General features: G+C 43.1%; 1 protein-coding gene across 1 annotated transcript in view; it reads left to right on the top strand.

The window, feature by feature from the left end:
* Positions 1-24194, top strand: part of adcy1a (adenylate cyclase 1a) — a 272153-nt gene that overhangs the window by 243411 nt on the left and 4548 nt on the right. The window contains exon 19 of the mRNA XM_062028481.1: positions 23783-23907. Coding sequence (XP_061884465.1) covers positions 23783-23907 — 125 coding nt within the window. The remainder of the gene's footprint in view (positions 1-23782; positions 23908-24194) is intronic.

The raw sequence follows: 24194 nt of genomic DNA on the forward strand, positions 1-24194 counted from the left end.
CAAAACTAGGAATGAACACATGTGGAGTTATGTACTTAACAAAAAAAGGTGAAATAACTGAAAACATGTTTTATATTGTAGTTTGTTCAAAATAGCCACCCTTTGCTCTGATTACTTTTTTGCACACTCTTGGCATTCTCTCGATGAGCTTCAAGAGGTAGTCACCTAATATACAAAAAAAAAATAGCATTTTTTGTTCCAAGTTTTTTAGATATAAAATTTAAGTAATTCCCGGCCACTTTTGGCTATGACTGTGCACCACGCCCTAATATGCACCGTTTATTTAAAACTCGATCAGCAAAAAATCTAAATGTCCAGTTCCTCCCAACTTGGAGGACAAAAAGAAGGGACATTCCATTTATGTCAGAAGTTTGTTTACACGCAATTATCATGAGTATCATCAAGTTTGGGCCTTTCGTGAATCATTTGAACAGTTCCTTTTCCAGGGTGGAATGATCATTCAGCATACATCTTTAATTATTAAAAAAAAAAAAAAAAAAAGAATTAGCTCCACACGTGTATTTATTTTGAATTTTCGCTCATTTACACGGGTTTAAATATAATATATTCAGACATTTACCTAAATCTTTCAAGAAGTGGTGCTGAAGGTTCCATAATGTTTTCAACTGACAAGGCAAAACCCTATTAACTCTGCGATTAGATGAATATGCAGCCAGGAGTTTCTTCTTAGCAGCCTGTATTTTTGTCAGCACTTTCATCACTTTAAACAATTGTACAAAACCAAAAATCAGTGAAGTTGGCACGTTGTGTAATTCGTAAATGAAAACCGAATACAATGATTTGCAAATTCTTTTTAACTTATATTCAATTAGTGGAGGCCCTTAGGGATATTTTCGTTCACTTTTGTCTAAAAGCGCCAAATTTGGCACAGGTGTAGCTCAGGGCATACTTAAATAATTTAGCTAGGCCACTGTGGGGTCACCACAGTGGCCAATCAAATATGGCCTCCACTTGTAATAGCTTTTGTCTCTAACATTTGAAACAGATGAGCTACAAATGTAAACTTGGTGTCTATTTCATGTGTTTTGACAATTAGAAATGTGTTGGAATGCTCATTTTTATTTTTGGGTGTGTCTAGACCCCTAATTTGCATATTTCCAAGTGATATTTCCAAGTAGCGTTTTGCTATTCTGAAGACATTGGACGTAACTTGGGCATTGTTATGAGTAAAACCTGGTGCAACATGCATGATTCCTTTCTAATGTTTATATGAAATGTCGGCTGTGGTTGTGACATTTTGAAGACATTGGTTTCACTTACAGGGCAACTACTTTTTGGCTACTTGCGGAGAAGGCCACGTGGAGGCTGTCTTCTTCTCTCCCTTTTTTTAATTTTTAATTTTTTATTTTTTTTTGGGGTTGTGGGGTTGTTGTGTTTTTTGTTACCCAATTACTTGACAAAAGCTGCACCAAGTGTGCACATCCAGGTTAGTGTGCTGGATCCTCATTGTTGGTGCATGGCTTTGAGCAGACCTGGTCCTTGAAGGACAATGTCATTGAATACTCTTAAAGGTTCAGGAACAGATACCGTATGTAAGACAGTTGGAAAGTAAGGTGCCATCAAATGTGTGTCCTGGTTGTAAACAATACTTGTGTAAAACCAAGGCAGCCCTTGTCAACAAAAGTGCCTCATCTTGATCAATCTGGTTGGAATCATGGCCTCTAGCTACACTGTCTGCCACTTTTTGCTTGCTTGCAATGTACAAACGTGTACGTCTCCCTCCCTTTCTGGTGTTCACTCTAAGGCTGCAGCTAACGATTATTTTTCTATCGATTAATCTATAGATTATTTTTTTTTCGATTAATCGCTTAATCTATAGATTATTTTTCGATTAATCTATAGATTATTTTTCCTTTTACCGATTATTTTTTTATTCAAAATGAAGATGAAAAAATAAATGTAGGCCCGTTTTTTCAAAAGGCATGGCTTTTATTTACAAAAAAAAAGAAGTATGGCCACTCAGTCAACATTGACAACAACATGACTAAATATTCTGTAACAATGTAAACATTTAAAACTTTTAACATTTAACAAAATTAAAAGTAGCTTATTTGCTTTTTAATGTGCAAATATAAAAGTCAACATCCAGTGCAAATCTTAATATTCTGCAATAGTATAAGCATTTCAAAAGTAAAAGTATTGCTTATTTTGCTTTAAAATGTGCAAAAATAAAGATAAACATCCAATACAAAAAAGTGCAAAACGAAATATTCTGTAACAACAGTGTAAACATTTCAACAAAAGTGAAAGTATTGCTTATTTGCTAAAATGTGCAAAAATAAAGATAAACATCCAATACAAAAAAGTGCCAATCTAAATATTCTGGAGCACTGTAAACATTAAGTATTGCTTTTAAAATGTGCAAAATAAACATCCAGTCCAACACAGTACACAATAACCAATTCTACTCATTCCAGTGAGTGACTAACAGTTGTAATGAAGAAAGGTTAGCATGTGTACATGCTCTGGTTCTTTTCTTGTTTACAATATTCCCAGCAGCTGAAAATAGGCGCTCAGAAGGGGTCGATGTGGCTGGAACTGAGAGGTAATTAGCCTTCACCTCAAGCCAGGACTGCGAGTGAGCTGAGCTGCAGTTTATATTTCTAGAAGGTCAACGGGCTCATAGTGATGTTACTAGTAGTTGACTGGGAGGTGTTTATTATCATTTGGGGAGAGTCCGCTGCCTGATGCTCACCTGCTAAACACCTATCTGCTCCAAGCTGAAGCGCTGACTACATGCGCTCTGAATACACACTGCTGATTGGCTGATAATGCTTTGTGTGTACCAATCAGATGGTTGTGTGGGTGGGACAATGCTGCGTGTGTACCAATCAGATGGTTGTGTGGGTGGGACAATGCTGCGTGCTGAGACAGAGGCAGAGGAGCGAAGCAGCTTGTTAAGACTTTAGCAGCTAAAGTTAGCTTTAGCTTAGAAACTCGTTCGGTACACCCCCATGCCGAACCGAAAGCCCCGTACCGAAACGGTTCAATACAAAACACGTACCGTTACACCCCTAGCAGATGGACGAGCTAGCGTTGCTGATGAGAAGGAACAAGGACTTCTCCTCATCATGTGTGTTGTGTTTCACGGAGACTTGGCTGAGCACAAGTGTCCCGGACAGCGCGCTTCAACTGGAGGGCTTTCATCTCCTCCGCGCGGACCGAGACGCGGCGCTCTCTGGCAAAAAAAGAGGCGGGGGACTATGCTTCTTTATCAACAATAGCTGGTGCACAGACGTGACAGCGATTTTTAAACACTGTTCTTCTTCTCTGGAATATTTATTCATCCACTGTAAGCCCTTTTACTCACCGTGTGAGATTGTTTCATTCATTCTCGTGGCTGTTTACATTCCGCTCGGCGCGGACGTGCGTGACGCTCAGCGCGCGCTCGCAGGACAGATCTTACATGTGGAACGGTCTTTTCCTGACTCTCTTGTTATCGTGCTTGGTGACTTTAACAAGGGAAATTTGAGCCAGGAATTACCAAAGTATAGACAGTTTATTAAATGCCCAACCAGAGAGGAGAACACGCTGGATCACTGCTACACTACATTGAGCAAGGCTTTTCATGCAGTCCCGCGCGCTGCTCTTGGAGTATCAGATCACGTGATGGTGCACTTAATCCCTTCATACAGACAGAGACTGAAACTGGCTAAACCTGTTATGAGGAACATTAAGTGTTTCACCGCCGAGTCTGTGGACGAGTTGCGTGCTTGTTGGGAAACGACAGACTGGGAGGCAATTGGAGCAGCCACGAACAATCTGGACGAGTATACGGACACTGTGACCTCATACATACAGTTCAATGAGGCGTGCATCATTCCAACGCGCACCAGGGTTTGTTATAACAACGACAAGCCCTGGTTCACACCCAAGCTCCGACAGCTGTGCAAGAAGAAGGAGGCTGCGTGGAGAAGCGGGGACCGAAGTACATACAGAGAAGCGAAGTACCACTTCACCAGGGAAGTGGAGAAAGCTAAATCTGTGTACTCTAACCGTCTACAGGAACAGTTCCGCTCCAATGATTCTGCGACAGTTTGGAGAGGTCTAAGGGCCCTTACGAACTATAAGCCCAAAACCCCCCAGGCCCTGAATGACCGGACTCTCGCTCAGGGCCTCAACACACATTACTGTCGTCATGAACGGCCTTCAGCTCATCAAAGCCATGCTCCCCCCACCATTACCCTCCCCACCAATGCCAGCACATCATTAAAGGAGATAAAGGACTCAAAGGACTCCAATGACATCACAGGACTCCAAAAACACAATAAGACTGTAAAGACCCTCTCCATTAAAGAAGAGGATGTACGCCGGCAGTTCTTGAAGCTGAATACGCGGAAGGCCCCCGGGCCGGATGATGTCTCCCCCTCCACTCTCAGACACTGTGCGGACCAGCTGGCTCCTGTCTTCACTGACATTTTTAACACCTCTCTGGAGCTATGCCGCGTGCCGTCCTGCTTTAAGACCTCTACCATTGTCCCTGTCCCCAAGAAAGCACGGATCACAGGACTAAATGACTACAGGCCGGTCGCGCTGACGTCTGTGGTCATGAAGTCCTTTGAGCGCTTGGTCCTGCCCCACCTCAAGGACATCACCGCCCCCCTCCTGGAGCCACTGCAGTTCGCCTACAGAGCCAACAGGTCTGTGGATGATGCAGTGAACCTGGCCCTCCACTTCATCCTGGAGCATCTGGACTCCCCAGGAACCTACGCTAGGATCCTGTTTGTGGACTTCAGCTCTGCCTTCAACACCATCCTCCCTGGACTGCTACGAGACAAGCTCTACCAGCTCAGCGTGCCCGACTCCCTCTGCAGTTGGATTAATGACTTCCTGACAGACCGAAGACAGCACGTAAGGCTGGGGAAGATTGTCTCGGACAGTCGAACCACAAACACTGGTACTCCTCAGGGCTGTGTACTCTCCCCCTGGCTCTTCTCCCTGTATACAAACTGCTGCACCTCCAGTCACCAATCCGTAAAACTGCTCAAGTTTGCGGGTGACACCACCCTCATCGGGCTCATCTCGAATGGCGATGAGTCCGCCTACAGGAGAGAGGTGGACCGGCTGACGTCCTGGTGCAGCCTCAACAACCTGGAGCTGAACGCCCAGAAAACAGTGGAGATGATCATGGACTTCAGGAAAGTCACAGCCCCACCATCCCCCTCACCCTGATTGACTCTCCCACCTCCGTCCCCATTGTGGACTCCTTCCGTTTCTTGGGCACCACCATCACCCAGGACCTCAAGTGGGAGCTGACCATCAGCTCCCTCATCAAGAAGGCCCAGCAGAGGATGTACTTCCTGCGGCAGCTGAGGAAACTTAAGGTGCCGACCGAGATGCTGGTGCAGTTTTACTCAGCCATCAAAGAGTCCATCCTGACCTCCACCATCACAGTGTGGTTCCCTGGCGCCACAGTCCAGGATAAGAATAGACTGCAGCGCATCGTACGTGCTGCGGAGAAGGTGATTGGCTGCAAGCTCCCATCCCTCCAGGACTTGTTCTCCTCCAGGACCAGGAGGCGTGTGGGTCGGATCACAGCTGACTCTTCTCACCCTGGACACACACTATTCTCCCCTCTCCCCTCAGGCAGGAGACTACGCTCCATCCAGACCCACACCTCCCGCCACCTGAACAGTTTTTTCCCCTCGGCCATCAGGCAAATGAACAAGAACTCCTAACAGCAGCTCCTTGAATTCCTTGAATCCCTTCTAAGTCTATCTGATAGCTCAGTCACAGCTCTTTTTATACCAAATATGTGTTATATGTGTTTTATGTCGCACGTATGCACCAAGAAAAATTCATAGTTTGTGAACCCGTTCTCAAACAATGGCAATAAAACTATTCTGATTCTGATACAAATGACACATTCATGTTTTTGTGTAATGATGACAACGTATGCTCGCGCGGACGATTGACTAGTTGATGGTTTTCTTTTCAAATGTTCGTTCATAGCCGTTGTGCTGCTATGATAGGCCATTTCCGCTCGACACAGTGTGCATACAACAACATTATTAGGCCGTTTATTGAAATACTCCCACACTTTTGACCACTTTTGGCATGCTTTTCCCCCCTCGCTCGCACCGCTCGCATCGTCTGCTTTGACCGTCTGCTTTGCGGTCCGCCATGACGGTAGTGTGACGTAAATATGCGACGTGTCGACGCACAAAAACGGCGTCGACGTATTGACGTAACCGATGACGTCGACTACGTCGACCCGTCGTTTCAGCCTTAGTTCACTCCAGTCAGGCAGAAAAGAGAGGATATGTGTCTTGAATCTTGTTGTGTGAGCTTCATTATAACAACAGACATGCCCACGTTCATTCATAAGGGTTCTATAGAGTTGCCTTGAATTTGAAATTGTGAAGGAGCAATCTGAATCCTCAACTAGGGCAACAATTTGTGCTATAGTCAGAGGGTCAAAGGTTTCCCTGGATTCACTGGTAGACGCTTTTTCTTCTGATATGCTGGAATATGTTTTATGTTGTGCAACTTGTGGCTGCATATCTCAAGTTCAGATAACATTTGGTATGATAGTACACACCTGCTGCATGCACATCAGACGCTTGAGTAACTAGTCTCCCAAGAAGTTAAAAATCTTTACTAGATTCTGCCCAGCTTTTCATTTTGGAATCAACATTATTTGTTAAAGGCCTACTGAAATGAATTTTTTTTATTTAAACGGGGATAGCAGATCCATTCTCTGTGTCATACTTGATCATTTCGCGATATTGCCATATTTTTGCTGAAAGGATTTAGTAGAGAACAACGACGATAAAGTTTGCAACTTTTGGTCGCTGATAAAAAAAGCCTTGCCTATACCGGAAGTAGCGTGATGTCACAGGAGGAAGGGCTGCTCACATTTTCCCATTGTTTACAATGCAGCGAGAGCGATTCGGACCGAGAAAGCGACGATTACCCCATTAATTTGAGCGAGGATGAAAGATTTGTGGATGAGGAACGTAAGAGTGAAGGACTAGCGTGCAGTGCAGGACATATCTTTTTTCGCTCTGACCGTATCTTAGGTACAAGGGCTCATTGGATTCCACATTTTCTCCTTTTTCTATTGTGGATCACGGATTTGTATTTTAAACCACCTCGGATACTATATCCTCTTGAAATTGAGAGTCGAGAACGCAAAATGGACATTCACAGTGACTTTTATCTCCACGACAATACATCGGTGAAGCTCTTTAGCTACGGAGCTAACGTGATAGCATCGGGCTCAAATGCAGATAGAAACAAAATAAATAAACCCCTGACTGGAAGGATAGACAGAAGATCAACAATACTATTAAACCATGGACATGTAAATACACGGTTAATGCTTTCCAGCCTGTCAAAGCTTAACAATGCTGTTGCTAACGACGCCATTGAAGCTAACTTAGCAACGGGACCTTACAGAGCTATGCTAAAAACATTAGCTCTCCACCTACGCCAGCCAGCCCTCATCTGCTCATCAACACCCGTGCTCACCTGCGTTCCAGCGATCGACGGAGCGACAAAGGACTTCACCCGATCACAGATGCGGTCGGCGGCCCGGAGACGGAGGAAGTCAAGGTGAGGTCGGCGGCTAGCTCGTATTCTATCCATCTCAAAGTCCTTCTAGTTGTGTTGCTGTAGTCCGCCGCTAATACACCGATCACACCTACAGCTTTCTTCTTTGCAGTCTCCATTGTTCATTAAACAAATTGCAAAAGATTCACCAACACAGATGTCCAGAATACTGTGGAGTTTTGGGATGAAAACAGAGCTTTTTTGTATTGGATCCAAAGGGGTCCGAATACTTCCGTTCCCTCTGTGACGTCACGCGCATACGTCATCATATCTAGACGTTTTCAACCGGAAGTGTCGCGGGAAATTTTAAATTGCACTTTATAAGTTAACCCGGCCGTATTGGCATGTGTTGCAATGTTAAGATTTCATCATTGATATATAAACTATCAGACTGCGTGGTCGGTAGCAGTGGGTTTCAGTAGACCTTTAATGCCTTGTGCAGATCTTTCGTATCCTCCCCTGAATACCACTGGTTTGGGGATGACTTGATTGAAGCTTTTTAGGACTTAATAAGGAGGGGACAGCATGATCCTTATGCTTTCCAGCCCTTATAACACGAGAACTACAACAGTAGCTTCTGCAGCGTTTGTGGTATTTGGCCTTATTTAATACAAGTGTTGGTGCGATACCTGAACCATCATTCAATTGATCAATTGTGACATTTATACATGAAGGTATAGCATTCGCAATTTCATTTAAATCTTTGAGATTCTTTGCTAGCGACAAAAGTCCTTCGCTTTTGGGTGTTTGTAAGGGGTCATCAGACTGTAATTGGCAGAGATAACATAAGTCCCAATTGATGCTGCTGCTGCTACTATTACTATCAAATGATGTGGAGGCCATATTGTTTGATAATAGCTACACTGAAAAATGCATTACATGAAAATAAAGTTGATGATTTTCACAGTGTTAGATTAGGCAGTAGAATGACCGTACATAGATAAGCTCTTCTGTATGATTTTCACATCAGGAGAAGTCAGGAGACACAACAGTAGCCTGTCGAGGGACCAAACTATTATCACACTGTGTGGATAACAGTGTCGGAGTCTTCTCTGTAAGATACGTTTCTATTTCTGTTGAAACAGAAACCTATATTACAGGGGTGGGGGGGCACTGACTTTCTCTACTTTTAGGTTTCTGTTTCAACAGAAACAGAAACCTATATTAAAGGGGGGAGGGAGGGTAACACTGACTTTCTCTACTTTTACTAATGTTACAATGAAATATATCTGTAGCTTTACATTCTATCTGTGTTGAAATATATGTGCAATACATTTTGGTAGATAATGGCTATGTTGTTAATATGGATATTAAAGTGCTCTAATAAATAAATGATCATACATCTGATCATTCCAGTAGACTTAGACTTAGACTTCCTTTTTATTGTCATTCGAATTTGAACTTTACAGCACGGATAAGAACGAAATTTCGTTACATAAACTCATGGTAGTGCAGGATAAAAAAGCAATAAGTTGCATATATAAATACATAAATATATATAAAAATAATATATAAATATATATATATAAAATAAATAAATATATATATATATAAATATATATAAATAAATAAATAGATTACTGTACAGATAAATATAAATATAGTGCACTTTTTCACATGCGTCCACGTTTATGGATGTATGTTATATTGTCTTTTTTATTCCAGCGAGTTAATCCATTTTGGGGGGAGTTGAGGGGATTATTTAATTATGATGCGTTCAAGAGTCTTACGGCCTGAGGGAAGAAGCTGTTACAGAACCTGGAGGTTCTGCTTCGGAGGCTGCGGAACCTCTTTCTAGAGTCCAGCAGTGAAAACAGTCCTTGGTGGGGGTGGTAGGAGTCTTTGCAGATTTTCTGAGTCCTGGTCAGGCAGCGGCTTTTTGCGATCTCCTGGATAGGAGGAAGAGGAGTCCTGATGATCTTTTCCGCCGTCCTCACCACTGGACCGACGGCTGGGCGACGGCTGTTTACGACCACCCTTCCTTTAAAAACAGCTGTTGCAATGTAATCAGGGAAAGTCCAAATAAAAGAGGAGGCGTGCAACCATTTTGCCAGAGCGCGGTGGAAGACTGTACAAAGAGTACAGCCCAGACGTTTCTCTTTAATGAGCTAAATTGAATTATGTCTCTGTTTAATTCCTTGCTTCTTGTCTGTTTAATAGATGTCATCAGTGTTTGAACCTGACACCTGGTACCCCATTTTGAAAATTCCTAGTGCCAAAACTGATGGATTAATGGTGCGTGCAAAACAGCAGCAGGCGGCTGTGGCCTGTGGGCCGGTTCTAATACTAATCAAATATTATCCCGGGGGCCATAGATAACTCATTATTATAAATATAATTATTTATAATTATAATTATAATTGACTTTGACACCCCTGATTTAGAAGGACCAGCGGCTTTAGTGACAGCCTTTAGTTTCACTATCTGGTGGAGTGCACCAGAAATCGTGCCCTGAATGAGGACTTGCAGGCACTCACAGGAGTCTTTGTCCCGAATGGGAGAATAAACACACCCACCAATTTAATCAGAAAAAGGCCTTTTTATATTAAAGATTAAGATTAAAGTGCCAATGATTGTCACACACACACTAGATGTGGTGAAATTTGTCCTCTGCATTTGTCCCATCCCCTTGGGGAGCAGTGGGCAGCAGCGGCGCCGCGCCCGGGAATCATTTTGGTGATTTAACCCCCAACTCCAACCCTTTGTTGCTGAGTGCCAAGCAGGGAGGTTATGGGTCCCATTTTTATAGTCTTTGGTATGATTCGGCTGGGATTTGAACTCCAACCTACCGATCTCAGGGCGGACACTCTAACCACTAGGCCACTATATATATGGGGCGACATGGCATAGTGGGTAGAGCGCCCGTGTCAGAAACCTGAGGGTTGCAGGTTCGCTCCCCGCCTCTTACCATGCCGTTGTGTCCTTGAGGACACAACGTGTCGGACGTGCCCTAAACACCTCCCTAGGGAGGCGTTTGGGTGGCATCCTGAGCAGATGCCCGAACCACCTCATCTGGCTCCTCTCACTGTGGAGGAGCAGCGGCTTCACTCTGAGTTCCTCCCGGATGACAGAGCTTCTCACCCTATCTCTAAGGGAGAGACCCGCCACTCGGCGGAGGAAACTCATTTCCGCCCCATGTACCCGTGATCTTGTCCTTTCGGTCATAACCCAAAGCTCATGACCATAGGTGAGGATGGGAACGTAGATTGACCGGTAAATTGAGAGCGTCGCCTTCTTCACCACAACGGATCGATACAGCGTCCGCATTACTGAAGACGCTGCACCGATCTGCCTGTCGATCTCACGATCCACTCTTCCCTCACTCGTGAACAAGACTCCTAGGTACTTGAACTCCTCCACTTGGGGCAAGATCTCCTCCCCTACCTGGAGATGGCACTCCACCGTTTCCCGGGTGAGAACCATGGACTCGGACTTGGAGGTGCTGATTCTCATCCCAGTCGCTTCACACTCAGCTGCGAACCGATCCAGTGAGAGCTGAAGATTCTGGCCAGTTGAAGCCATCAGGACCACATCATCACCGCCCCCCCACCTGGACCCACTGCAGTACAGAGCCAACAGGTCTGTGGATGATGCAGTGAACCTGGCCCTCCACTTCATCCTGGAGCATCTGGACTCCCCAGGAACCTACGCTAGGATCCTGTCTGTGGACTTCAGCTCTGCCTTCAACACCATCCTCCCTGGACTGCTACGAGACAAGCTCTACCAGCTCAGCATGCCCGACTCCCTCTGCAGTTGGATTAATGACTTCCTGACAGACCGAAGACAGCACGTACGGCTGGGGAAGATTGTCTCGGACAGTCGAACCATAAACACTGGTACTCCTCAGGGCTGTGTACTCTCCCCCTGGCTCTTCTCCCTGCATACAAACTGCTGCACCTCCAGTCACCAATCCGTAAAACTGCTCAACTTTGCGGATGACACCACCCTCATCGGGCTCATCTCGAATGGCGATGAGTCCGCCTACAGGAGAGAGGTGGACCGGCTGACGTCCTGGTGCAGCCTCAACAACCTGGAGCTGAACGCCCAGAAAACAGTGGAGATGATCATGGACTTCAGGAAAGTCACAGCCCCACCATCCCCCCTCACCCTGTGTAATGGCAATCTTCACCTTCAAATGTTCCAATTTATTGTCATTATTCAACAGGTTTGAGGGAGTGATCCTACGCAGTAGCAAACATTGTATATGAAGTGAGGTCCAGTCGGAAATCCAGTTTATGCATATTTATTAACGAACTTGCAGGGTGAATGAAACATACCAGGGATTATTGCAGTGATATTGTGTTATATGTTCTCCTGCCTGTTGCTGTGTGCTGTTGTCTGCTGCTGTCTGCTGCTGTCTGCTGCTGGTAAGAACGGTTTGTGCTCCCACACCTGAGTCCTTCCTCGTTTGGCTCACCTGTGCTCCTACATATGCCTTCCCCCCTGCACTGCTCAACCAAAAAGCCCGCCACCTAGTGACAAAATAAAGTAATGCCAACACAAAAATAAAGATGCCTTAAATGGCTCCTACACACCGGCCCCTAATTGTTTACACTGTAACAATTACTTGAAAGGGAGCCATTCAAATTCACTTTTACACGATTCTTCTTCTCTGTTTTTTCTCATTTTTTTAAATTTTTTTTTTTCATAATTTCAAAATAAAAATATGTTGGCATTTATAGTTCATTAATCTTGAATCTTCCTTAATCTTCAATTTCAGTCTTTTGGAGGAGACATATCTTGGTTATTGGTCTTTCCAGTATGCTGTTTTTGGTCTTAAGTCCAACTGTGCGTACAAGACCTTTTGCATCAGGAATAGTTTCCAGTATTCTCCCCAGTAACCAGGATCCTCGTGGGGCAGTGGAATCGACCACCACCACACTGTCACCAGGGGCAAAACTTCTCTTGGCTCTGGTCCATCGCTGACGTTCTTGGATTAAAGGTAAGTATTCTTTTGTCCATCGTTTCCAAAAGAGATCTGCCATGTATTGTACTTGTTTCCATCTACGTTTGATGTACAGATCCTCCTTTACAAAGAGTCCAGGTGCCAATATTGCATTGGTTTTTAGCAAAAGAAGATGGTTTGGGGTCAGCGCTTCCAGGTCCATGGGGTCATCAGAGGATTTGGTTATGGGTCGGTCATTTAAGATTGCTTCAACCTCACACATTAAAGTTTGCAATCCTTCATCATCAAGTACTTGTTGACGAAGAACAGAGCGCAATACACTCCGTATCATGCGGATTAGTCGTTCCCATACACCACCGTGATGGGACGCTGCAGGGGGATTAAAGTTCCACTTTATACCTTGCTGTAGCATAGCGTTCTGGATTTTATCCTGATTCAAGCTGTTCAATGCTGTCTTTAATTCTTTTTCCGTCCTACAAAGTTTGTACCATTGTCCGATCTCAGAGATGAAACTTGACCTCTTCGACAGATGAATCTCCTTAATGCATGGATACAGGAGTCTGTGTCAAGTGTATGTGCAACTTCCAGGTGTACTGCCCTGCTTGCCATGCAGGTGAAAATTACACCATACCTTTTAACAAGACTTCGTCCTCTTTTGATTTCTATAGGACCGAAGTAGTCCACTCCTACATTCGTGAATGGAGGTTTGTCTGGTTGGATTTTTTCCAAAGGTAAGTCTGACATTTTTTGCTCTCCGACTTTACTCCTCTGTCGTTTGCACACAATACAGTCATTTATGACTTTTCTTGCAGCAGAATTGGCTTTGATGATCCAATATTTTTTGCGGAGACAAGACAGCATGTAATTTCTTCCTGCATGTCCGAGTTGCTTATGGATGTGGCATAATAGTAGTGTGGATATGTGGAGGTCCTTAGAGAGAATAATCGGATGTTTGATTTCTTTAGGCATTGCTAGCCTATTCAGGCGACCACCTACTCTGAGAAGTCCATCCTCCAGCACTGGATCCAATTTGTACAAATGACTGTTTCTTTAGACATTTTTCTCAGTCTGTAGAACAGACATTTCCCCTTGAAATCTTTCACCTTGACTGAATGAGATGACTGCATTCTCTGCTTGGATTAGATCTTGGGGAGATAAGCACTGTCCATGAAGTGTGGCTTTAAATACTTGCATCTCCTCTTCAATCTTCTTCTTTAATTTGACAGGATCATTTTCAACACTACTCACAGCAGTTTGAACTTCTTTTCTTTTCCTAGTCAGTTGCACGAGTGCGGTCTTTACTTTTAAAAGCCAGGCTGTTGCAATCTTCAGTCTCATCCAGGATGAGAAGTAATGGATGAAATAGTTAGTTGGGTTCAACTGACTTTTGACAATGGCATTTACTGTGATGCCAGGTTTGATCTCTGGATCATCAACAGAGATTTTGGATTCAACTTGCAAGATTGGCCATTCTTGGCTTGCTTTCCAGAGAAAATCTTGTCCTCTTATCCAATTTTTGTAGCCTAGGAAGCAATCTGCTGTCAGCCCTCTTGATGCTGCATCTGCAGGGTTTTCCTTTGTGCTCACGTATCTCCATTGTGATATGTCGGTAGCATCCCTTACAAAAGAGACTCTGTTTGCTACACATGTTTTAAAGCGTTTGGTTTCGTTGCTTATGTATTTAAGCACGGTTGTGATATCCGTCCAGAAAAAAGATTTCTCCAGTTTTAACTGTAGATCCTTTCGCAGCATTGTGTCAACTTTGACAGCGAGGACAGCTGCAGCCAGCTCCATTCTGGAAATTGTCATTTGTTTTAATGGTGCCACTCTTGATTTTCCTATGATGAATGCAACATGCACTTCTTTGTTTTTGTTTTCCAGTCTTAGATATGAGACGGTTCCGTAGCCACTCTCACTGGCATCTGAAAAGTGATGCAGCTGTGAGTGTGTGATTTGACCAAAGTGTGTAGGCTTCATGCACCGATCAACTTTAAACTCCTTCATTTTGCTGAGATCTGCTAGCCATCCTGTCCACTGTTGAGAGAAAACGTGTGGTATGGTTTCATCCCATTCAAGCTTTTCCTTGCAGAGCTCCTGCATAATCATTTTGGCTGGCAGAGTAAATGGTCCTAGAAATCCTAAAGGGTCGTATACAGAGCTGACCACAGACAAAATGTCACGTCTAGTGTGTGGTCTTTCTGGTACAACAACTGTGAACTTGAACACATCAGTTTCCACACACCAGTGTAGTCCTAGGGCTCTTTCCATTGGTAGATTGTCCTTGTCCATATCCAACTCCTTGATTTCTTTAGCCCTGTGCTCTTGTGGAATAGATGTTAATACAGCACGGCTGTTGCTGATCCTTTTGGACAGAGTAAACCCACCCATTTGGCAGAGAGCAGTCAGATCTTTTACTAATTGTACTGCTTCTTGTTCTGTGGGAATCGAACGTAAACAGCCATCTACATAAAAGTTATGGCGTACTGTGTCTGTCACCTCAGGTGGAAAATGAGCTTGGTTGTCTTCAGCAGTTTTCCTCAAAGCGAAATGTGCACAACTTGGTGATGACACAGCTCCAAATAGATGTACCTTCATCCTATATTCAGTCAGATCTCGCTGCATATCACCGTCAGGCCACCATAAGAATCTCAGGTAGTCGACATGCTTATCAGACACCTTAACCTGATGGAACATGGCTTTAATGTCTGCCATCAAGGCAACCGGTTCTTGTCTGAATCTGATGAGGACTCCGATAAGTGAGTTGGTAAGATCAGGACCCTGAAGTAGTTCACAGTTCAGTGATGTTCCTTTAAAGACTGCACCACAGTCAAAAACAACTCTTAATGGTCCTTTTTTTGAGTGGTGTACACCATGATGTGGAATATACCACAGTCTTCCATCTTTTCTATTCAGCTGGTCTGCTGGTACCAATTCAGCATAGCCACTGTCAATCATATCTGTGAGGAAATATGTATATTCTTTATGGAACTTTTCATTTTTGTTGAACTTGCGTTTCAGGCTCTGGATGCGTTGCTCTGCAATACAACGGTTGTTCGGCATGATGGGATCTTCTTCTTTAAAAGGTAAGTTTAAACAGTAATGTTCATCTTTAATCTTTGCAGAGTGACTCACAATATCAAGAAACTTTTCCTCTTCTCTTGACATTTCCTCTGTTTCCTTACTGGATCTTTCACTGAAATCTTGGTTGTACTGTTTGACTAATAAGTCCTCCAGGTTTAGAATGGATATTCTATTGACATCAGCAACAGGGCAGCCATTATGCCTGCTGGTGTCATCTCCTTTTAAAGGACCATAAATGACCCATCCCAATAGGGTCCTCACTGTGTATGGCCCGTCCTCCTGGCTATTGACCACCTCCCAGGGTTCCAGTACCTTAGAGGCATTTGTGCCAATGAGGAGGTCGATGTCAGAGTCAATTTCAGGTAATGTGATATGATTTAGATATGGCCATTGTTTCAAATCCTGCTGTTTTGAAATATTGTGTGGTGAAACCGGCATGGTTTTGTGTGTAAATACATCAGGCATTTGAATAAAGTCATTCGTATTTATCCTGGCTATTTCCAGTCCAGTGATGTGGTAGCTGGTTTCGGGGTTCACTTGATTCATGGTTTTGATAAGGATGTTTGTTCTTTGTCCTGTAATGTTCAGTCTTTGCATCAGTTTTTCTGTGCAGAATGTGGAGGTGCTTCCATGATCCAAAAATGCATATGTTTGTAACACTGTGTCTCCCTTGTTGCTTTTAACTTGTACAGGTACAATGGAGTAGATGGAGGGGTCATCCCCGGCCCCAATATGACCACAAGTATGCTTGGGAGGTGGGACAACAGTATTGGTTCCAATTGATTTGGTTTGTGTTTGTTCTGTCTGTTCAATGTGGAGTATTTGTGGATGTTGTTGTTTACAGATTTCACATAATAGACGATTTCTGCAGTCTCGACTTAAATGTCCTATTTTCAGACAGCCAAAACAGACTCCTTTTTCCTTTAAGAAGTCTATTTTTTCTTTGTGCTTCTTCCTCTTGAATTGTGGACAGCACTCCAGTGTGTGACCACTCTTCTTACAGAACAGACAACTGTGAGATTTGACAATCACATTCCTTTTTCCTTCATTTGACTCCACATTTTCTATGGGTATTAATGTTGTTGCAAAGTTGCTTCTTGGACTTGACTTTACTCTTGGCGTAGGGACGGATGAGGGTTTGACAGTTGATTGCTTATGGTCCTGAATGTTACCAAACAGTGGATCAGAGAGTATTTTTACTTGTTTTTCAATAAAGTTCACAAGGTCTGGGAAAATGGCACGATGGCCTTGCTTCTCCTGTAGGTCACAGGCCTTGTTCCTCCACTGCTCTCTGAGCTTGTATGGAAGCTTTAGGATGATGGTCCTCATATTAGAAACAACATTCATTTCTTCCATATAGGCCAGATTTTCCATTGCATTGGAACAACTTCTGAGGAATAGAGAGAATGCTCTCAATCCTTTTATATCCTCCAATTTAATTGTTCCCCAGGAAAAAGCCTTTTCCATATATGCTGTTGCAATATGATATTCATTACCAAAATGTTCCTTGAGTAGCTGTCTTGCCTTCTGGTAGCCCTGGGACGGAGGCATATGTTGGCAACTTTGAACCAGCTCTTTTGGATGCCCTGTAGTATATTGTTCCAAATAATGCAAACAGTCATAGGTGTCACACTTTTTCTCCACTCCATATTCAAATGCCCTTATAAAGGTTTCATACTGAAACGGATCTCCATCAAACACAGGTACGTCTTTTGATGGTAAGGAGGAATGGACATTCTGCTTAACCAATAAGGCATTGAAATCATGTTGTGCTTTTAGTAAATCAAGAATGTGATCTTGTTTGATGGCATTTGTGACAGGGGATGTAGTGTGAACTGTATGACTTTTAACATCCTCTTTTTTCATTTGTATAGTTGATTTTGACAGATTGTCAGTTTGCATTAAAGAGTGAGCAGCCTGTCTTGGAGTCATGTAATGAGCTTCGGTATATTTTTCATATGTGAATTGTTTTGGCTTCCCGACCTTTGTGTCAGAGAGGGGCATTGTTTTCTTTGGAGCAGCAGCTACCTTGTGTGATTCAGAGCTCATTCTTGACACTCTTGATCCTTCCCTAGATCCCATGGTTGCAAAAACTTGCTCCCTTGCATTTGCTGCTGCCAGCTTGGTTTCCATTTCCAACTTTTCCTTTTCCATTCTGAGTTGTTCCTGTTGTTTTGCGAATTGTTCCTGTTGAATTCTTTGTTGTGATTCAATTTGATGTTTTTTCTCCAATGCAGCAGCTTCTGCCATTAGAGCAGCCTTTTCGGCCTGGGCTCGAATGCGAGCAGATGAGGTAGAAGAGGTTGTTGATGTTATGGAACTGCGTGTGATTGAGACATTCGATGGTCTGTCCTGGGCTCCAATATCGGAAAGTGTAACACATAAATGTTCATCATGGGCAAGTGGGACATGCATTTCATCTTGGACTTGCGTTTCAACTGAGCCATGTGTTTCAGAGACATGCAATTGTGACTCCTCTTCCACAGGGGCAGTGTCATGTGTGGTTAGCTTTTTCACTTCTGATAAGCATTCATGCACAAGTTTTATGAAACCTTCTAGTTATCTTAATCTTTTCTTGAAACCAGTCATTTTTTCTATCAGGTTCCTCTTCAGGCAATGGTAAGGCAATCAATGAGGAATGATTTTCCCTTGCCTCTCCACACAAATGAATCAATTCATCCAAGTGACCTCTTACAGCATTTGCATTTTCATCATTTTCATTTGAATGCATGAGTTGTTTCATTGTGTCCCTTATTTTAGCAGCTTTTTTAACACATGCTCCTATTGCTTTATGATAATTGTCAACTTTCATTTCCAAGCCTTTGGCAGTATACGTTATGGCTCTTTTTCCCTTTCCAAAATATTGTACATTTTCCTTTTCAGGATCCACATTTTCGCCACCTTGTGGCTGTACATCATCTTTGCCACCAGACATAATTGGCCAAGTCCCTTGTGCTGCTTTCAGCTCCACACAACTCACCCTATAGAGCTGGCAGGTGTTTCCAGTCACCCTGGCTGATGAGCAGCAGCGTGGCCGTGGCACAGTTTGTCCTCTTGCGGCTTTTTTATGTCCTTCGGTGTTCTTCTTGTTGTCCTTTTCACTCGAAGACCACCGTTCTTACTTGATTGTAATGGCAATCTTCACCTTCAAATGTTCCAATTTATTGTCATTACTCAACAGGTTTGAGGGAGTGATCCTACGCAGTAGCAAACATTGTATATGAAGTGAGGTCCAGTCGGAAATCCAGTTCATGCATATTTATTAACGAACTTGCAGGGTGAATGAAACATACCAGGGATTATTGCAGTGATATTGTGTTATATGTTCTCCTGCCTGTTGCTGTGTGCTGTTGTCTGCTGCTGTCTGCTGCTGTCTGCTGCTGGTAAGAACGGTTTGTGCTCCCACACCTGAGTCCTTCCTCGTTTGGCTCACCTGTGCTCCTACATATGCCTTCCCCCCTGCACTGCTCAACCAAAAAGCCCGCCACCTAGTGACAAAATAAAGTAATGCCAACACAAAAATAAAGATGCCTTAAATGGCTCCTACACCCTGATTGACTCTCCCACCCCCGTCCCCATTGTGGACTCCTTCCGTTTCTTGGGCACCACCATCACCCAGGACCTCAAGTGGGAGCTGACCATCAGCTCCCTCATCAAGAAGGCCCAGCAGAGGATGTACTTCCTGCGGCAGCTGAGGAAACTTAAGGTGCCGACCGAGATGATGGTGCAGTTTTACTCAGCCATCATAGAGTCCATCCTGACCTCCTCCATCACAGTGTGGTTCCCCGGCGCCACAGTCCAGGATAAGAATAGACTGCAGCGCATCGTACGTGCTGCTGAGAAGGTGATTGGCTGCAAGCTCCCATCCCTCCAGGACTTGTTCTCCTCCAGGACCAGGAGGCGTGTGGGTCGGATCACAGCTGACTCTTCTCACCCTGGACACACACTATTCTCCCCTCTCCCCTCAGGCAGGAGACTACGCTCCATCCCGACCCACACCTCCCGCCACCTGAACAGTTTTTTCCCCTCGGCCATCAGGCAAATGAACAATAACTCCTAACAGCAGCTCCTTGAATTCAATCAATCAATCAATCAATCAATGTTTATTTATATAGCCCTAAATCACAAGTGTCTCAAAGGGCTGTACAAGCCACAACGACATTCTCGGTACAGAGCCCACATACGGGCAAGGAAAAACTCACCCCAGTGGGACGTCGGTGAATGACTATGAGAAACCTTGGAGAGGACCGCATATGTGGGTAACCCCCCCCCCCCCCCCCTCTAGGGGAGACCGAAAGCAATGGATGTCGAGTGGGTCTGACATAACATTGTGAAAGTCCAGTCCACAGTGGATCCAACACATCAGCAGAGAGAATTCCTTGAATCCCTTCGAAGTCTATCTGATAGCTCAGTCACAGCTCTTTTTATACCAAATATGTGTTATATGTGTTTTATGTCGCACGTTTGCACCAAGAAAAATTCCTAGTTTGTGAACCCGTTCTCAAACAATGGCAATAAAATATTCTGATTCTGATTCTGATTCTGATTCTGATTCATCTGCAAAAAGCGGAGACCTAATCCTGCAGCCACCAAACCCGATCCCCTCAACGCCTTGACTGCGCCTAGAAATTCTGTCCATAAAAGTTATGAACAGAATCGGTGACAAAGGGCAGCCTTGGCGCAGTCCAACCCTCACTGGAAACGGGTCCGACTTACTGCAGGCAATGCGGACCAAGCTCTGACACTGATCATACAGGGAGCGGACCGCCACAATCAGACAGTCCGATACCCCATACTCTCTGAGCACTCCCCACAGGACTTCCCGGGGGACACGGTCGAATGCCTTCTCCAAGTCCACAAAGCACATGTAGACTGGTTGGGCAAACTCCCATGCACCCTCAAGGACCCTGCCGAGAGTATAGAGCTGGTCTACCGTTCCACGACCAGGACGAAAACCACACTGTTCCTCCTTGATCCGAGGTTTATCTAGCCTCCTCTCCAGTACACCTGAATAGACCTTACCGGGAAGGCTGAATTCAATCATTATTTCCTATTATTTGAAAAGCAAATGTTGAAAGGTATGGCTTGAAAGTGTCTTTTTTTGATTGATTGATTGATTGAAACTTTTATTAGTAGATTGCACAGTACAGTACATATTCCGTACAATTGACCACTAAATGGTAACACCCCAATAAGTTTTTCAACTTGTTTAAGTCGGGTTCCACGTTAATCAATTCATGGTAAATGGTCAATGTCCTTCTTGGTTGGCATCCTGTCAGTCAATGCCAATACTGTATAACAATGGCTTCATTGTGAAAATTGACACTGGTGTTTCAGCAGTTTCTCCCTCGTGGCTGGCTTCAGCTCGTTTTCTTTGTTTTTGTTTTTCTTGAACATTTTAATCCATTTTCATTCATCTGAGATTGACGGAATATGACTTCTTCCAGACCTTGACAAAGTAGCCTCTGTTGTCGTTATATAAACTAACACTAAAGATATTTGACCAAAAACCAATGAAGCATCATCACTGCCATATTACCCAAAAATGTAACATGATGAGTTTTTATAATTTTATAAATTTCTCAATTTTAATAGCTATTTTAAGTGTCTTAATGGATTAGCCCCTGATGTGATGTGTCAAGAAATACAAATATAAGATTAAAGATTAAAGTACAAAGTAGTGAAGGTGTGTGTACTCGAGCTGCAGTCGGTGGGAGCTGTAGAGTGAAAAGGTGCCGGACCACTCTGGGTCAGTCTGTGTTCTCAGTGAAGGCCTCAGATCTGTGGAACTCTTTGCCACTGGAGTTAAAGTCACAGTCGGACATCAAACCTTCACAAAACTGAAAAAGTGGCTTAAGGCAAATCAGAAGTGTGAGCACTAGAACTGGGTGTAGTAATGGACAAATGGGGCCAATTATTTTCAATATGTTTTTATTTAACCAGGGACGAGGGTTGCAAATTAGCCTGTGGCTAGAAGTCTTATGTACTTTGACATCGGTTACCCATGGGTAGCAATGTTTAATTGTACTGTCTGTGTCAAATAAATACATGAATGAATGAAAGATACACATCCAAATAGTTGTACTTTTTTGTATTTCTGTAAATATTTTACAGTTGTTGAATTGATGATCTTGGATTATTTACAGCCGTGGTCAAAAGTTTACATACACTTGTAAATAACATAATGTCATGGCTGTCTTGAGTTTCCAATAATTTGTACAACTATTATTTTTTGTGATAGAGTGATTGGAGCAAATAAAGTTTGGTTCTTTTGTGAATTTTTTATGGGTCTACTGAAAATGTGACCAAATCTGCTGGGTCAAAAGTATACATAGAGCAATGTTAATATTTTGGTTACATGTCCTTTGGCAAGTTTCACTGCAATAAGGCGCTTTTGGTAGCCAACCACAAGCTTTTGGTTGAATTTTTGACAACTCCTCTTGACAAAATTGGTGCAGTTCAGTTAAATTAGTTGGTTTTCTGACATGGACTTTTTCTTCAGCATTGTCCACATGTTCTCAATTGGGTTTAAGTCAGGACTTTGGGAAGGCCATTCTAAAACCTTAATTCTAGCCTGATTTAGCCATTCTTTTACCATTTTTGACGTGTGTTTGGGGTCGTTGTCCTGTTGGAACACCCAACTGCGCACAAGACCCAACCTACGGGCTGAGGATTTTAGGTTGTCCTGAAGAATCTGGAGGTAATCCTCCTTTTTCATTGTCCCATTTAATCTCTGTAAAGCACCAGTTACATTGGCAGCAAAACAGGCCCAGAGCATAATACTACCACCACCATGCTTGACTGTAGGAATTGTTTTCCTGGGACTAAAGGCCTTACATTTTCTCCTCCAAACATATTGCTGGGTATTGTGGCCAAACAGCTAAATTTGTGTTTCATTTGACCACAGAACTTTCCTCCAGAAGGTTTTTTCTTTGTCCGTGTGATCAGCAGCAAACTTTAGACGAGCCTTAAGGTGTCGCTTCTGGAGCAGGGGCTTCCTTCTTGCATGGTGTGGACACTGACACCTGTGTTCCAGTAGCTTACAATTCATTACAGACTTGCTTGTTTGTGGTTATCGGTTGACTCTTGATCATCCTGACCAATTTTCTCTCAGCGTTTTCTTTCTGATCGTGGCAGTGACAAAACTGTGCCATGCAATTTATACTTACGAACAATTGTCTGCACAGTTGCTTTTGGGACCTTAAGCTGCTTTGAAATGGCTCCAAGTGGCTTTCCTGACTTGTTCAAGTCAATGATTAGTTTTTTTCAGATTTGTGCTGAGTTCCTTTGACTTTCCCATTGTTGCGTTTATCACCGAGTCTAATGACTGCATCCCATGAGCCCGATTTAAATTGGCTCAGAGAAGTCAACAGGTGTCGTCAATCATAATCACTCACATGAAGTTAAGAGGCTATGCCAGGAAGCTAATTTGATTTGATTGTAACTTTTCTACATCACCAACATTGATAATGTATTTTGCTGTATGTTTACTTTTGACCCAGCAGATTTGGTCACATTTTCAGTAGACCCATAATAAATTCATAAAAGAACCAAACTTCATGAATGTTTTTGTGACAAACAAGTATGTGCTCCAATCACTCTATCACAAAAAAATAAGAGTTGTAGAAATTATTGGAAACTCAAGACAGCCATGACATTATGTCCTTCACAAGTGTATGAAAACTTTTGACCACGACTGTAATTGTTTACAATTGGCTCCAAAAGACTTTCCTAACCTGTGTAAATCAAATTGTTCCTTTCATTGCCTTTACAGTACCATCGAGTATGAGTTGATTTAATGAATGCTGTTAAATAAATAATTTGCCTGAGAGAAAATATCAGCTGCTTGATAACAACCAAGAAGTTAATATGGCTTGGCCGTACAGAGGGGACATACATTCTCAAACTTTCAATTTAAAGTCTTAAAGACTTAAGTGCCTTAAGTTAGCCGTAGGGTCAAAGCGTGTGGAAAAGGTAAAGGCTTATGTTCCGGAAAATACAGTATATGAAAGATGAGAATGGCAACATTGTGACCTGGGTTTTATTTGTCTCAAAACAGTTTATGTAGAGATCAGTAAATGTGGTTACATCAAATACTACATATAGCAGTCATTTCAAACTACAAGCCAGAAGCAAAGTTTGATGAGAAAACATCCACCTCTGATGTGGTGACTGTAAAAATGAGCTCATGGAGAGTGTTGATTCTTTGGTTGTGCTCAGGAATAAATGTGGGTCCAGTGGTTGCAGGAGTCATCGGAGCCAGGAGGCCTCAGTATGATATCTGGGGGAATACAGTAAATGTAGCAAGCAGAATGGACAGCACTGGTGTACAAGGGAAAATACAGGTATGTATTTTAGGTCATTTTATCATTTTAATGCAAGCCAGGTAGAGATTGTCTAATATGGGAGTGGATAAGGAACATCATTACCTCTTGGATTTTTAACTCGTCACTGTTTACAAGTCATGAGCGTAATCCTTTTACCATAATGTAATCCTATGTATTGAATGTATTTGCATAGCTTGTTTTTTACAGTTCCATTTATAAATATAATAAGTAATAGTAACATTCGACACCCTGTTAAAGCATTAGAATTGTTAATTATCTTTAAAGACAAAAAATACAACGTTAAC

This window comes from Entelurus aequoreus, linkage group LG19, assembly GCF_033978785.1.
Source record: "Entelurus aequoreus isolate RoL-2023_Sb linkage group LG19, RoL_Eaeq_v1.1, whole genome shotgun sequence".
Classification (NCBI taxonomy): domain Eukaryota; kingdom Metazoa; phylum Chordata; class Actinopteri; order Syngnathiformes; family Syngnathidae; genus Entelurus; species Entelurus aequoreus.